Source organism: Eumetopias jubatus, unplaced genomic scaffold (genome assembly GCF_037043125.1).
Source record: "Eumetopias jubatus isolate StellerSeaLion01/CBP00866 unplaced genomic scaffold, mEumJub1_p1.0 scaffold_5, whole genome shotgun sequence".
Classification (NCBI taxonomy): domain Eukaryota; kingdom Metazoa; phylum Chordata; class Mammalia; order Carnivora; family Otariidae; genus Eumetopias; species Eumetopias jubatus.
Window position 1 is genome coordinate 77904323 of NW_028274811.1, and position 15365 is coordinate 77919687.

Consider the following 15365-nt stretch of genomic DNA (forward strand, 5'->3'; position numbering starts at 1 on the left):
AGGACTGATGCAGATGGTAAACCGATGGTGAAGGATGACTCCGAGATTTCATGCTTAAGCATATGAGAGAAGAATAATGCCATCAATGAAGATGAAGTACACACTGATAAAATGACATACTGGAAGGATGGAAAGATGATGCATTTTTTTTCAATTTGTTGTATACTGGACTTTTTGAAAGGTGGAGGGGAGCATTAAATACCAACCCTCTTCCGTATATGGCTCTGAAGAAAGTTGTGAATAAGCTAAAATTACGGTGTGTCACTGATGCTCTTCACACTGCAACCCAGCATTAAGGTGCCTAGTCCCTGCAATCTTACCAGACAGGAGCAATTGCATTACTCTGTTACTTCCAGCTAAAGCATAAAGTTGCTAAAAGATATTATCCCATCCATGCTAACTAAAATAGCCCTTTACCAAAGTTTTACTATAGACCTTGTACTTGTCATTTATAACACACACTTCAGAGTTCAGAAAGAGTGCAATTACTTTTTGTGCTATTAAGATGCACTTAAGTGCTATAAGAACAAGGATCACATCTTATTTGTCTACTGTCAGATACTCATATTTTAGCACACAGCTAAGCAAGGAGTAGAAATTCTAATCAACTTGTTGAATGAATAAGTTTTTTTTAAAAAAAAAGAACAAATGATGGGCGCCTGGGTGGCTCAGTTGGTTAAGTGTCTGTCTTAGGCTCAGGTCATGATTCCAGAGTCCTGGGATCAAGCCCCCCATGGGGTTCTCTCCTCAGCAGGGAAACTGCTTCTCCCTCTGCCCCTCCCCCTGCTCATGCTCTCGCACTCTCTCTCTCTTTAATAAATAAATAAAATCTGGGCGCCTGGGTGGCTCAGTTGGTTAAGCGACTGCCTTCGGCTCAGGTCATGATCCTGGAGTCCCAGGATAGAGTCCCACATCTGGCTCCCCGCTCAGTGGGGAGTCTGCTTTTCCCTTTGACCCTCTCCCCTCTCATGCTCTCTCTCTCTCTCTCAAATAAATAAATAAAATCTTAAAAAATGAAATTAAAAAATAAATAAAATCTTTAGAAAAAATGTTAACTTCTGGTTCTGGTCAGGCGTTTTTTGTTTGTTAATTATCCGCTCAAACCAAAATTCCATGTTACTGATGTCAAAATTAAATAGATAAGGTTTGATTCAAGATTATGGCAAGAGAGAGGTCACAACTCTATTCCAGCTTACGTCCTTGGAAACTGCTGGAGATTTTAAAAGCTGGGGTAGCGTGCATCATAAACCACTAATTGGCCTTCCCCCAAAGAAATGCTTCCTTTTTACCCTAATTTCGTGACAGAAGGTAGTTTTACAATTTGGCACAAGGTGCGAGCCTGAGTCAGGCTCTCCTACCCTTCCCCAGAGACTGGGAGAGAGAAGGGTGGCTGTCTTCTTTGATTACATTTCAAAAAAATGTTCTTTTAAAAAGACAGCCCTTGGTTGTAAAACTGGCACGAACTTTTAAAAGTATTTCTATCTCAGAAGGACAGAGAATGAATTTACAATCACAAGTTTCTAAAGTAAATGCTCTAAGGAAAGGGAGGTAGTCTTAGAGGCAGTCAGAAAGAGGTCCATAATTTATACCTGAGCTGAGGGAGAGTCAAGCCCGTCTTGACCAATGATTAGCTGTTTCTGCGGTTTTGCACCAAGGAACTCAATTATGAGCTTCCAATCTCTCATGGTTCCCTAAGCATAGTTGCTGTTCACTTTACACAACCTCCTTTTGCTTACTTTCCTACTTTCTACTTCTGACCAAAGCGCAGAGCTTGTCCGTTCTTTCTGGCAAGGCGCGTGCGCAGAAGACCGTGCGCGCCTGACGTCATTGAACGCGCCTGCTCCTACTTGTTGGCAACCTAAAGCGTCCGTAGTATCACCGGCTGCTGAGATGTACGAACTTCCGGTTGTCCTGGCAGCTGTCGCTACCGCTGCTGCTGCTCCTGCTCCTGCCACCTGCCAGGCCGGGCCTCAGTTCAGGGTTTGGTCACTTCTTCGTTCTCCACTGCGCCCATGGTTCCTCCTGGAGCCAGGGCGGCGGGCCCGGCGGCTCCCGCGTGGTGAGAGGGCAGTCCGGGGACGATGAAGGTCCCGCACTGCAGTTGCTGTCTCAGCCACCTCTTGGCTTCCGCCCTCCTGCTGCTGCTATTGCTGCCAGGTTTGGGAGGGCCTTTGACTTTGCTGTTGCAGGCGGCCGAGGCCGCACCGGACCCTGGGCCTCCGGACCGCGGGCCGCGGACCCTGCCGCCCCTGCCTCCTGGCCCCACTGCCGCCCAGTTGCCGGGCGGCGCCCCCGCACAAGCCGCAGGGCCGCGGGGCGCTGAGGGCGGCAATGGCAGTAGCCCCCGGGCGGGGCTCTCAGCAGAAGACTCCGGAGGGAAGGCGGGGGAAGAAGACTCAGTGGGTGGGAGCCTTGCTGTGAGCCCCAACCCCGGCGACAAGCCTATGACCCAGCGGGCCCTGACCGTGTTGATGGTGGTGAGCGGCGCGGTGCTGGTGTACTTCGTCGTCAGGACAGTCAGGTGAGGCTAAGCCTCCATGAGTTTCCCCTGCAGGCCTGGGATGGGCTGCCTGGTGACCTAGCAAGGCAGATTTCTGTGACCTGGCTTTGCACCTGCTTGCCCCCATTATCAGGGATGCCTGCCTGAGTGCGATTGTGATGTTTGTCTTTAAAAGCCTGTGGGTACCATTGGAAGAAGTTAAACCACCAAGTAGTTACTCTCTTTCATTTATAAATTATAAATTAATACCTCACCTCCAAATCTCTTTACCTTGCTCAAAGGGCACACTTTCCTTGAAGACGAAGCAATCTTGTATTGACCACACTATCTTCTAATACTTCTCTTTTTTTACTCTCTATATTGTTGTGTACTTTGTTATTTTGCCTGTCAATGCAAGCCTCCTAAGGACAGGATTCCTATTAGTAACATCTGTGAGACGTAGAGTTCTTTGTAAAATACTCTCACTTATTAGAAAATTAGTATTACTTGGATTAATAGTAGTGCAGAAAGACCTTATGGATATTTTATAAAATTTAAAATTTATAAATTTAAAAATTTTTAAAAATTTATACAATTTAGAAGAAAAGTTATTCCTTATGAGCAGTTTCTCATAGTGGTCTTTAATCGGCCATATAAATAATTAGATTATAATATATGACGTTTCCCACATTCCACTGTTTTTGACCTGGAAAAGTAACAGTTTTGTATGGTTCAGTCTATGCCATGTACCCCATTAATCGGAAAGATTTAGCACTCACTTTGCATGGCACAAAGTATTTCAGTGCAAAATGTTAACAGTTGCATGATAAGATGGAAAACCTATGCAACAAAAGAAAAAAATGTCAAATATATTCAGTTTTAATATTGGAGCAAATATTTAATACCTAATGAAACTAAACGTATCTGACTTCAAATTTACAAAATTTTGAATTCGTAAATGGGTAAATTTGATATTTCACTTACCAAAAAAGCCTTTCTAAAATGAATTCATCTATAAATAATAGTTCTGTGTCATTCAAGAGTTTAAATTTATCAAATAAGTCATTTGAGCCTATTCTTATTATAGAATGGTAGATTATGGAATTCTTTAAATTTCAAATTTGGAACACTATGGTGACTTAAAATGACACCTTTCACCTTAACTGTGAGGAAAATGACTCAGAGGAATAAAGTGATTTATCTTGTGTCCCATGGGGTCTAATATCTATGATTATAAATTCCACTGTTTGTTTGAATGTTTTTCCCTCTTTTTCCCCGTTAACAAGAAGCCTAGGTCCGACATATGATCAACCTTTGGATTAAGTAGACCAGGTCATTATGTTGTTTAAGTACCAGGTTATGAATCAGTAGATGATTGATTGCCACTTATTATTCTACTTAATGCCATATAAAGTAGAAAAGGAATTATGTAATCAAATTAATGACATTTATTATTGTTATCTGTCACCTTCATTTGATACATTTTATTACTGAAGTAAAATCGTTTTATGGTGTCAATTGTGATATTTAAATATTCCATGTAATAAGATGACGTGGAAGAAATCTATTGTAAGATTGTAAGGTTGAAAATCTATAATAAGATTATTATTTAAGTGGCTTAGATGGTGACTATCTTTCTGAAGAGCTGACATATAGAGCCAAGACGTAACTATTTGAAGGACTCAGCCAAGAAAAGAGCTGAGGGAGCAACTGTCTAAGTAGTTTTTATCTCTTGTGGAGTTTTGGTGTACTATTAAAAAAAAACACTAGTATTTGAGAAGACTATTAAAATGCTGCTCCCTTTTCCAGGTTCATATGTACGGGAACCTGGATTTTCTTTATATATTTCAACCAAACAACATATTGCAAATGATTGAATGCAGGAGAAAATATGAACACCTGGCTGTTTTCCTTTTTCTATCTAGTTCTGTTTGTTTAAGCCAGACATTAAAGGGATTTGAAAAAGTCTCTATCAGTGCCATTTTTCACCTTTTTTCGTTTTATTTTTGACAAGTATATATTTTTTTAAATTTTATTTTATTATGTTAGTCACCATACAGTATAGTTTTTCATAAAAAAGATATGTTAAAATGTAATGGACTTATTATTTTAAATGATAAATATCATAATGTGTCTTAGGTTTCATATATTAAATATTGATATGTATAATCCACATAAAACGTAAGTTCTTTGGGGTACTGAATAATTTTTAAGACTGTAAAGGAATCCCAAGACCAAAACATTTGAGAACCACTGGTGTAAACAGCATTATCTGATCTAGATACTATTGGTTCACAAAGCCAGCAAATCCAGATCCACTTTCTGTTAAAGGGGAAGTGAGAACATGTTCATGAGGTATTAAAGACATAGCTAGCCACCATATGAGACTTTCTTCTTGATATAAAGATTGAAGAAAATTGAAGCAGAAATTATTTTTCTCACTGTTATTTAATACTATCTGTATAGTTCCTATAAAGATCCAGAGTACCCTGAGTATTATGTTTCTTATGCTTGTAAATTTTGGGTCTGATGATAACTTTTTTGGGATGATCCTTATCTTTTCATTTTGCTTCTACGTAATTTATAATCTTATATATAAATGTTTATTGCCATTGATTTTCTATCTTCAGTTCTGTAAATCTTGGAAGGGTACAGTCTTCAGTATGATTTCATTGGATGGCTCACTAACATATTGCATGTTAACAGCCAAATTCTGAACTATGGCTAAGAAAAACTTCACCTAATCAGTTAACCAGCATCTAATATATTCATTTATTCATTTTTTAACCATCATCTGATATATGAACATTCAGTTCAAGTCCTAAATTTAGTTGGCTACCTGATGTTCCAGGCTTGATTGATGCCAACAGTGTTTGGGCAGTGTTTAGAACTCATATACTTGCTTCAGGATTATGGGATAAAAACTATTTATTTTGGTGAATGCCCATTTTGGCTCTCCACTTTGAAAGTATGTGTAACAGCACACCAACATTAGTTTATTTGTGCCGGGGGAAAAGAATGGGCAAAAATCATTTCCTTAACTCTTAGGTGGTAACACTGAGAATTTTTATTTGTAAAATACTTTAACTCCATGAAACTTATAAGTTGTTTTGTTTTAATCTAATTGAGTTATAATGAATATGTGACTGGAAATAATAATAATTCACTTTGAGGCTGAAAATATTCCAAAAAACAATTAGATTGTCTCCGTAGAAATTTAAAAAATATATACAAGGAAAAGAGTAGGCTTCCTAAGATTAAAATATATAGTCTCTATGAGAAGAGGCTCCTTGTCTGTCTTACTCTGTACTATATCCTAAGTGCTGAACATTATGTACAACATATGATAGGCACTGAATAAGTAGTTGTCTAATAAATGAGCATTCTTTTTTTATATATTTTTATAAGTAGATGGTAAAGATTTGGAAATTTAATGGTAATTGCTTCTTATTGATAGAACAAGGAGGAATGAGGATCTCAATTAATAATACTTAGATTTCCTTCCTCTCTGTAGGGCATTCTTCCACAATAAAGCAAGAAAAAAATTGCAGGGTCATTATTTTTTTTAGCATGCATGTTGATCGTTATAAAAGCAATTTTGGTATAACTTTGTGAAGAATGGTCCTTGCCTTTAAAACAAGGAATTATTTCTTTTTTCATGCCATGGCACTGATGCTTTTTCATTTTGTATTCAATATGGTGTATTAGGAGACCAAGGCTTGGATTCCAATCCCGACACTTTTCCTCTCTGATCTTAGCAAGTCACTTAACCTTTCTAGTTTAATATCTCCTGATGTAAAATGGGGAAAGAAAGCTATTTTGTGTAGTGGAGATGAGCATGAAATTTAGTATAGTAGCCTTCATTCAGGCAGTCAGTATTTTATTCAGTTGCTCAGAACTGAGTACTGGGGATCTAATGTGAGCAAAATAGATGTTTCTGCCTCCATGGCACTTAGAGACTAGAGGAGTGGAGAGACACTAATCAAACAATCATATAGATAATAAAGAATGTACAGGATGCTCTGGAAAAGTAATAAAAGCCAGGTCCTATTAAAACTTAGTTTCTAGCAAATTCACAATATTAATTTAATGGTTCCTATACCTATAGGTTAAGACACTAAATTAGTTTTCTTTAAAAGAAACTTACTTTGTAACTGAAACATTTTTGAAATTTTACTTATCATCAGATATCTAACATTTGTTAGTTATTTATGTACCAGATGCAATGCCACATACTTCATGGGCATTTTCCATTTTAATACCTTCCAAAAACCTTGAAAATAAATAACACTATTCTTGTACAGGTAAAGAAATTGAGGTTAAATAATTTGTCCAAGGGCACATAAATAGGCCATGCAGAACTGCATTGAAACCCAGCCCTGTCTGAACTTTTTCAACATGCCTAGTTACCATACTGCTTCATGTTATTACTTAAAGTCATGAATTTAAAGTGATACTGCACATAAGGGTGGCTAGCTTATTTTAGGACAAAAATCAGGTGAATATTATATGTATAGTACCTTTCTGTTTAAAACAATGGTTTTTGTGAATATTAAAAATCTCAAATTTTATTTTTAATAAGTGAGTTAACCTTAGCATTTATTGATAGTGTATCTGTGCCAAACTGAAATAATTTAGCATTCTACCTCAACCCCCTACTTCCCTTTCCTCCTCCAAAGGTTTTCTTTATTTCCTAAACATAGTCAGGGAGTAGTGATATTTTACAGCAACTTCTATTAATCTGATCATACATAATTTTTTTTTTTTTTTTTTTGATCATACAGATTTCTACCTCAGTTCCTCCTGGAGCAATTCATTATTGAATTATGAATGTGGGATTGGTAATGATATCTTTCCCATCTGGTTACTTAACAAGAATCTCAGTTACAGAATTTATTTTTTTATACTCCCAGAGGACCTATGGTTTCAGCACTAGTTATAAAATCATAAGACATCAATAGAAAATCACTCAATTTAAGCAAAAATAGGGAATACTTTGACTACTTAACATTTATGTATTTACTCACTGCCATTTATTCAGTAAATATGCTTGAGCAATTACAGCATGCTAGTGGTAGGCCCTGTGGTGAGCACAGCCGTGCTCAAGATGAGAAAAGTCCCTGCCTTCTTGGAACTTATAGTCTATGTGTGGATACATCATTGGAAAGTGGATTTTTCTCAACAAGTATAAATTGTCCTGGTTTGCCATTTGTTCAGCTAGGTAGGATATATTGAATGTTTTATATAGAGACTCAGAGCTTGGAAATATATTTAACAAGTATACATTCTTAAAGAATTGATATTCTTTGCACAGATGAAACTTACCTTTCCCAAATGTTTAGTCATACTCTTAAAATATTATAAATTCTAATGTGGCTTTGTGGTCAGATGTCAAAATGTCAAGGTGATTATGTATCACTGGTACATCCAGGGAAACAAAGTTGCTGGGAGACTCATAGAAACTCTATGAGAACAGAGGCTATTTACTTATTTTGTACCCAAGACTAAGTGCAGTGTTTGTACCCAGATATCTGGTAAATGAAGTAGGTTTGACCAGACAGAGAAAATAAATGTTTAGGTAGGGAAAATAGTTATTAGGTTTTTCAAAAGAAATAACATCCCTCGTCCATCTCGTGTAATTTTCCTTTCCTGCTTCCTTCTAATATTAAAGGATTAGGTTACAGCTTGTATCACTCACCATTTCGGTTAAACACATGAAAACGGTCCTGCTAACTTAAACTAAAGGGTATTTTTTTAATCTCAAAAAGTCAAAGAGTAACTGAAGAATTAGGTTTTAGTAATAGGAACTAAAGCAGTTTAGGAGGTAAGAAACCAAAACAGAAGTTTCTTTCGACTATATAGATATGCAGTGATTTTCAGTCTCTTTGTCCCTCAGTTCAGGAATTGAATTCCATGGAAGGAGAAATAAATTTGGCCTACTTCTTGGCAGAGATGGTTGCAATCCTAATTATTACCTCACCAGACTGTTAATTGTGATACAGATACTACCAATAAAGGAATATGAGCGTAAACAGGAAAAGAATACAGTTACCAAAAACAAGAGATGTTTACCTCCCTGATCCTGATCCATCTTTGCTCTGGGTTTCAAGGAGGAATATAAATTATTCATACCCATCTTCCTAGATATTTTTTTTTTAATCCAGCAGTTTAAAGTACAAGTTCCTATGACTGGCTAAAAAAGTGTACTGCAATTTGACCATCTGTCCGTAGTCACTAATCACCTTCAAACTATCAAGTGTTCTTTGTTCTACCAGAGGAGTCATTATTCTGAACAGTTTGGCTGCATTTGTTACTTATCACTTAATTCTTGAGTTATTTTTGCTGCCTTGACCTCTGTTTCATTATGCTGTCCTGATCCCATTTCAGTGTAGCCTGATGAGAAGTCAGATTCCCTGAGTTCTAACCGTAGCTTTACATGAGAGTATACTTGCTGTATATCCTTGGCTGAGTTAAATGACAGATCTAAGATTCAGCCCAGGTTTTGTAAAATAGAGAAAATGATAGGATTTACCAGAAAGGATTGTTTCAAGAATCTATACAAAGTACTTAACACAGTTCCTGGCACATAGTAACTACTCAATGAATTTTAGTAGTGATAATGACTATTATTTTTCTTCTTTCATTACTATTTTCTGATTTCTTCCACTGGTCTTGTCTCTTTTCTCCTGTAATAATCTTGGCTTTAGGGAGTGCTTTTAAAAAGCTATCTCTCCACTCTGTTTTTCTACATGTGATAATAGGATTTTCTCTACTTAGGCAATGTTCATCAGGTGTGGAGTTTTGGGAGATAAATGGTTAATTCGTTGGGGGTATTAGGCCCAGGGTAACCCTTCCTAACCTTTTTCATGTCATGCCACACTTAGAAATGATATCCATGTGGAGTGAATGCTTGAGACTATTTACCCTGATCTCTGTCCACCTTGGGCCCTGTTAGCAACCCAAGGGCAGAGGGGATTTTTGTTTTGTCACATCAGTAAATCCTTTGCATTTATGGCACAGTGGCTGGGGAATGTTTGTAAAATGGTGCTGAATGTGGACTATGCAAAGAAGTGGTTGGAGAAGTTATTGTGTTGGCTACCTTTAAATTCAGTCAAATCATTTCATGATAAGTTTGAGTGACTATTATGTCTCTTAATAAACTGTTCTGGGTATTGGATAAGTTTGAGTGACTTAACAGTCTAGGTATGGGAACTTAAAAGATAATTAAGATGTCTTACTTTTCCTCAAGGAGCTTCACATCTAGTGGAAGAGTATCACTGCTTTTTGTGATAAGAAATTGAACTTTGAGGAATATGGTGGCAAGAGATTAAGCTAGTTGGAGTAGGCTGCTTGGGAGTCTCATTCCCACAGACAAGGCTATTTGGACAGTCAGTTAATACAGCAAAAACTTTAATTTGTATAGAAGGCTGGGATCTTTATTCCTAATCAACATGAATGATCTCTAAGAACTTTCCCTGTAGCTAAATCTAATTTTCAATCAGACTTTTCTCTTTGGATATGTTTTGGTCACTCTTAACAATTTTGGCTGTGCCATCAGGGAGAAGTATTGAATAGGAGGGGGGGTGATGTTCATTTAAGAATATAATATTGAAGTATATTCAGATATTAATAGTAGGAAAAGAGCCAATAGAAAAAGAAATATTGAAATGAGAGGTAAGGAAGGTCCTTGAGAAGACATGGAAAGAAAGAATATAAATAAAGCCCATGTAGTGGGAATAGCATGGGTGAGAGGGAAGAGGTATCCTCCACTGAAATGCTCTTATATCCACACCTTTCATTTGCTCCTCTGGGTTGTTGCAGTCTGGTTTCTCCTTCTACCATTCTAAGTCTTTTTTAAAAATTTTTATTTATTTTATTTGAGAGAGAAAGAGAGAGAGAGAGAGAGCATTAGTGGTGGGGGTATGGGTAGAGGGAGAAGGAGAAACAATGCTGGGCTTACTCCCAGGACCCTGGGATCATGACCTGAGCTGAAGGTAGATGCTTAACTGACTGAGCCATCTACAGTTGTCAGAGCTTGGTAAGAGAAACTAAAGAATGTACAGGGGCTTTTGACTGCTTCAGCCTAGAAAGGAGCCTAATTGTATGAAGGACTGGGAAGTAAGAGAGAGAGAGTGTGTGCATGTTCCAGATTAGGTGAGCACTAGTAACATCTGCCTTATGAAGTGATACGGCACATCAAAGGTCATATAGCTGGAATGCGTCCAAGCTGCTGAAGAATCCAGTTTGAATTTAATTCAAACTTGGCATTCCTTCTATATTGTTCAGTGAGTTCTTAAAGTGATTAATTGATCATATTTTCACTTTTTCATTTGGATGAATTTGCATTTTACAGAATAAGAAAACATTCTTAATGATACTGAAAACAATAAGCAATTAAATAAAGCTTTTGCGGTTACCTTAGTCTGTACTATTTCTTACAAATTGTACACATCATAATGAATGCACATTGATACCCATTGGGAAACTATCCTAACTCTTGAAAAAGTAATGCAGCTATATAAAATTAACAAAATTTAACTTTAATTGCCTTCTCTTTTTTTGTCTTGCTTTTGACTGGCTTACTCATTCACTGTGTCGGTCTTTTTCTACTTCATAGATTCCGGCTTCTACTTTTTACTTTCTTAATAAAAATTAAGTAATTTAGTAATTTAGGGCTACTGTGACCCATTATTCCCCTTACTATGTAGACCTTGCAGTCTCTCCATGAGTTTATTAATCTCCATCACAGCTTCAAATTGTCTCATGTTCTTGTTTGCACCTATGTGCATGTGTTTTCTTCTACATTGATTTCCTATGGTAGATATTCTGATTGGGTTATCTTTATCGACTAGGCCACATCATCAGTCACAATCCAATCTAGAGATTGACAGCTCTTAGAAAAAGTGCCCATCAGAGGGTCATATTAGTTGTGGTTGAGAGTAGGGGATTTTGCACAGTAGAATACACCATTAACTGCTGCTACCCACTCAAAAGAGCTTGTAGGCAAAGTAATTTTTCTTAGAGTAGGGCCGCATGACAGGTCCCGTGATAGCAGGCCTTGTGCATTATTTTAATGTTAGAGTCCCATCTTTTTTAGTGGTAGAAACCAGCTACACTTCCACTGAAAAACCTAGGACTCTGAGGAGTCCAGTTTAAAAACAGTTGTGTTCATGAATTTGGGCAGCTGAATCTCTGAGGAGAAAAAAAAAATGAAAAGGTTATGATCTAGATGGGGATGAGACTACTGGGTTACTGAAAAAAACAAGTGTTGAATGAAACTGAAAAGTTTTAGTGGACTTTTTTGTGGCACTGTATTTTTTATTGAAAACTGCAAAGAAAAAAAAAGGTGATTGTTCAGAATGGAGGGATTGTTAATAGAACCTGCCTAAAAAATTCTTAAAAAGAAGAAAGAAGCAAATACACATTTGAGTGATGGAAGATTGGCAACCTAACTCAGAGAAGCTAGGATGCTAAGTGCTCTGATCAGTTAAGAAGTTTTTACCTCTATGTAATACAATATCCTATTAAAAGTGACTTGAACGTAAAGGCATATTTTGCTGTTGTTATTTACTTATGAATATGGGCAGACTCAGAGTTGATTCAGTGATTTTGTAAGATTATCAAGAATTCTCTTTTTTTTTTTTCCATCCTTGTCCCCCCATAAGATGGCTACCTCAGCTTTAACAATTCTGTTCCCACACAGTAGTGTCTCAAAAAGGAAAGAGAGGGGGCCTGAAAAGAAGCCTTCTCTTCCTATGTTTTTGTTTTTTTCTTTATCGGAGAAAACTCTTTCCCAGAAACCGCACTGCTAGAGTCATCCCATTCTCTCATTTGTCTGAACTGCTTTATCTGCTCAGCCCTAGACAATGACTGGCAAAAGGAAAATTATATTTTCATGATTGGTTTATACCAATTATTACGATCATTATATATCTCTTAGGGCTGGCCCCAGTTGCTCTCTAAACAAAATCATGATACTGTTAAAGCAGAATAAGGTTTCCTTTTGGATAAACAAAAAGCAAATTCTGCTGCTGTGATCAAAACTTAGAGATGGCTTAACCAGAACATAAATGTACTTGTTAATGCAAGTAGCTACCAGGTTATTACTTTTTATTATGAAAGGATGAACCAGAAAATGCAGTTCACTAAAATAATATATTTATTTGGTGTAAAATAAGATCATTGTATTGGGGATCAGAAGACTGTTTTGGTAGCTGATTTTGTGACCTCAGTTAAAATTACTTTGATTCATTAGGAAGACAGTCTTGCTTAATGTTTAAGATCCCAGACTTAGGAGTCTAGTGCCTGTGTTGAATCCTAGCTCTACCATGTACTATTTTAAGTTTAATTTTTTCTAAGCCCTGTCTTTCTATGTATAAAATGAAGGTACTTACAGGATTGTTGTGAGGATTATATTAGGTAATGCTTGTAAGCTGCTTGGCTCAGGCCTGACATATGTGCACACTAGGTAACTATTAACATTATTAGTAATTTCGTATGTCTAGAGTTGCATTTGTAATATATTTTGGAGTTTTTACTGTATTTTTTTGACACCTCTTCACACCATACTCTCCATACTCTGTGTATATAGCATTTGACTTCTGAAAATAGCTGTTATTGGTGAGTGGGTAGGTCTGACAAGTTTAGAGATAGTGTGGGAGCTGGGGAGATTGTAAGAGAAATCTGCTGGGGAGGGGGATGGTTGATCATAGAGTAAGAGGTGAGGTAGAATGAACTTTGGAAATGCTGATTTGTAAATAGGACCTTAAAGTTGGTTGGGAGGGGCTCCTGGGTAGCTCAATCCATTAAGCTTCTGACTTTGGGTCAGGTCATGATCCCAAAGTCCTGGGATCGAGCCCTGCATTGGGTTCCCTGCTCAGCTGGGAGCCTGCTCTTCCGTCTCCCTCTGCCTACCTCTCCCCCTGCTTGTGCTCTCTCCCTCTCGCTCTCTGTCAAATAAACAAATAAAATCTAAAAAATAAAAAATAAAAAATAAATAAAGTTGGTTGGGAGATAATTCCATGCTGAATTCTTAGAAGTGTAGGTCAGAAGAATTATCAAGCCTCATATCCCAAGCTTTAGTGCCTGAAAAAGAACACCAGGAAATTCATGAAAAGGCCAAGGTGAGAGGTGAACAAGGGAGCTGTGTGCTTTGCACTTTCCTACAGGACATTTCCTAGCTAAGTTATATAATACTTATTTAGGATTTACTTCACCTATGGCTGTCTACCAGTATACCATCAAATAGGAGACAAGTACAATTCAGTGCATAACTATCACAGGAACTGATGGTATGTACTGAATTGTAGGGAACTGGATGAGAAAAAGGATCTATCAAGAGTAAACAACATTGCAGTATCCTAAACATAGATGAACGTGCATTTGATTTTTTTTTTTTTTAACCTTTGGGTGTTAGCAGTGAACATTTTACTGGAGATGAACAGTGGCAGGATACCTTGTTGGGGGAGTCTTCTGTTTAGTGCTGCACTTGGTCAAGGTCGTATAATGACAGAGCTTGGTAGCTGATAGGCCAATAGAGAAGACCCAAGAATAATTATGAAAACAAACCAAAGGTATTTTAAAAAAAGCACAGTAGTCAGAGAACTTCAACATGGGGTCAACAGCTCCTTACAAAAGAGTAGAATTAACTCATTTATCCTGTATAGTAAGACAGGGATATCTTTAGCATTGGATATAGTTCCATGAATGCTGAGAATTTAAAAGAAGACCAAAAAAAAAAAAAGTCACTTTGGCTTTTGAACAGATAAACTTCAATTATTTAGATTGTAAATTAAGTATAACTACATGTTAAAATGTGATAATTGTATACCCAAAAGATAAAAATGAAACTACTCAGTACAGGATGTAAGCTGAGTATTGGTGGTTCTAATTTGGGGATTTGGGGAGTGTATGAGAATCACCTGGACTTGACCTAAAACATACTAAATGAGTATCTAAGAAGTCCTGGAATGAGTGCATGTTTAATATGTTTAATTATTCTAGTCCTTTTTTTTTTCTGTCCTGAGCCAGAAGGATGTTGTCCATATTATGATTTAAAAATTGTGATGAATTGTTGAACACTACATCTGAAACTAGTGATATACTATGTGTTGGCTAATTGAATTTAAATTTTAAAAAAATTTAAAAAAGTAAAGATTAGCTAGCTCCTGTAGGTTTCGCTGTGGTATATTTTTGGAGATGATGTTGTTTTCAGGCTTCTCTTATCCCAGGAGTGATGATTAACATAAAAATTGTAGGTTTTGTTATACATAGAAAATGCAATATATATTATCAATCCATATATTTTAGTTAGTTCATTTACAGATAGTAGGCATCTGCTTTATGCCATTCCCTGTGTACTGGGGTATAGTGGTGAGCAAAAACACCTGCTCCCATGAAACTAAGTCTAGTAGGGAAGACAGATAGTTTACACAAAAAGTATACAAGTATATCATTAATAAGTACTTTAAAGGAGATGTACAGGGGTGCTATGGAAGCCAATACTAGGTGTTTATTTGTGACCTAGTGAGGTGGATTAGGGAAAGCTGCTCTAAGGAAACTGGAGCTGAAAGAAGAATAGGCGTTAACACAGCAATAGTGTGGTGTGGGGGGGAGAAAGTATGAGGCCAGTGACAGAGAACACATGGCCATTATAAGGGAATACGAGTTAGAAGGTTTTGTGGCTGGAGTGCAGATGGTAAAGCAGAATGTAGAGTAAACAGCAAGGTGAGGCTAGCAAGGTAAGTATGAGCTATCCTATGTTGAATTTTATAAGCCATATTATACAGTTGTTACTGCTGAGCAATAGGAAACTACTGGAGATTTTAGAGGATGGAGGAAAGGTTAGTGGGTGACCAGAGCAGATAGAGGTACACGGGTATTAAGC

The 15365-nt window shown here is 37.2% G+C and overlaps 1 protein-coding gene across 3 annotated transcripts in view; it reads left to right on the top strand.

Annotated features, from left to right (window-relative positions):
- The first annotated feature begins 1891 nt into the window (after positions 1-1891).
- The window catches only part of FAM174A (family with sequence similarity 174 member A), a 34635-nt gene continuing 21161 nt past the window's right edge, over positions 1892-15365 (top strand). For all 3 annotated transcript variants that reach the window (XM_028093039.2, XM_028093038.2, XM_028093040.1), the window contains exon 1: positions 1892-2521. In XM_028093039.2, coding sequence (XP_027948840.1) covers positions 2082-2521 — 440 coding nt within the window. In that variant the 5' untranslated portion in view covers positions 1892-2081. The remainder of the gene's footprint in view (positions 2522-15365) is intronic.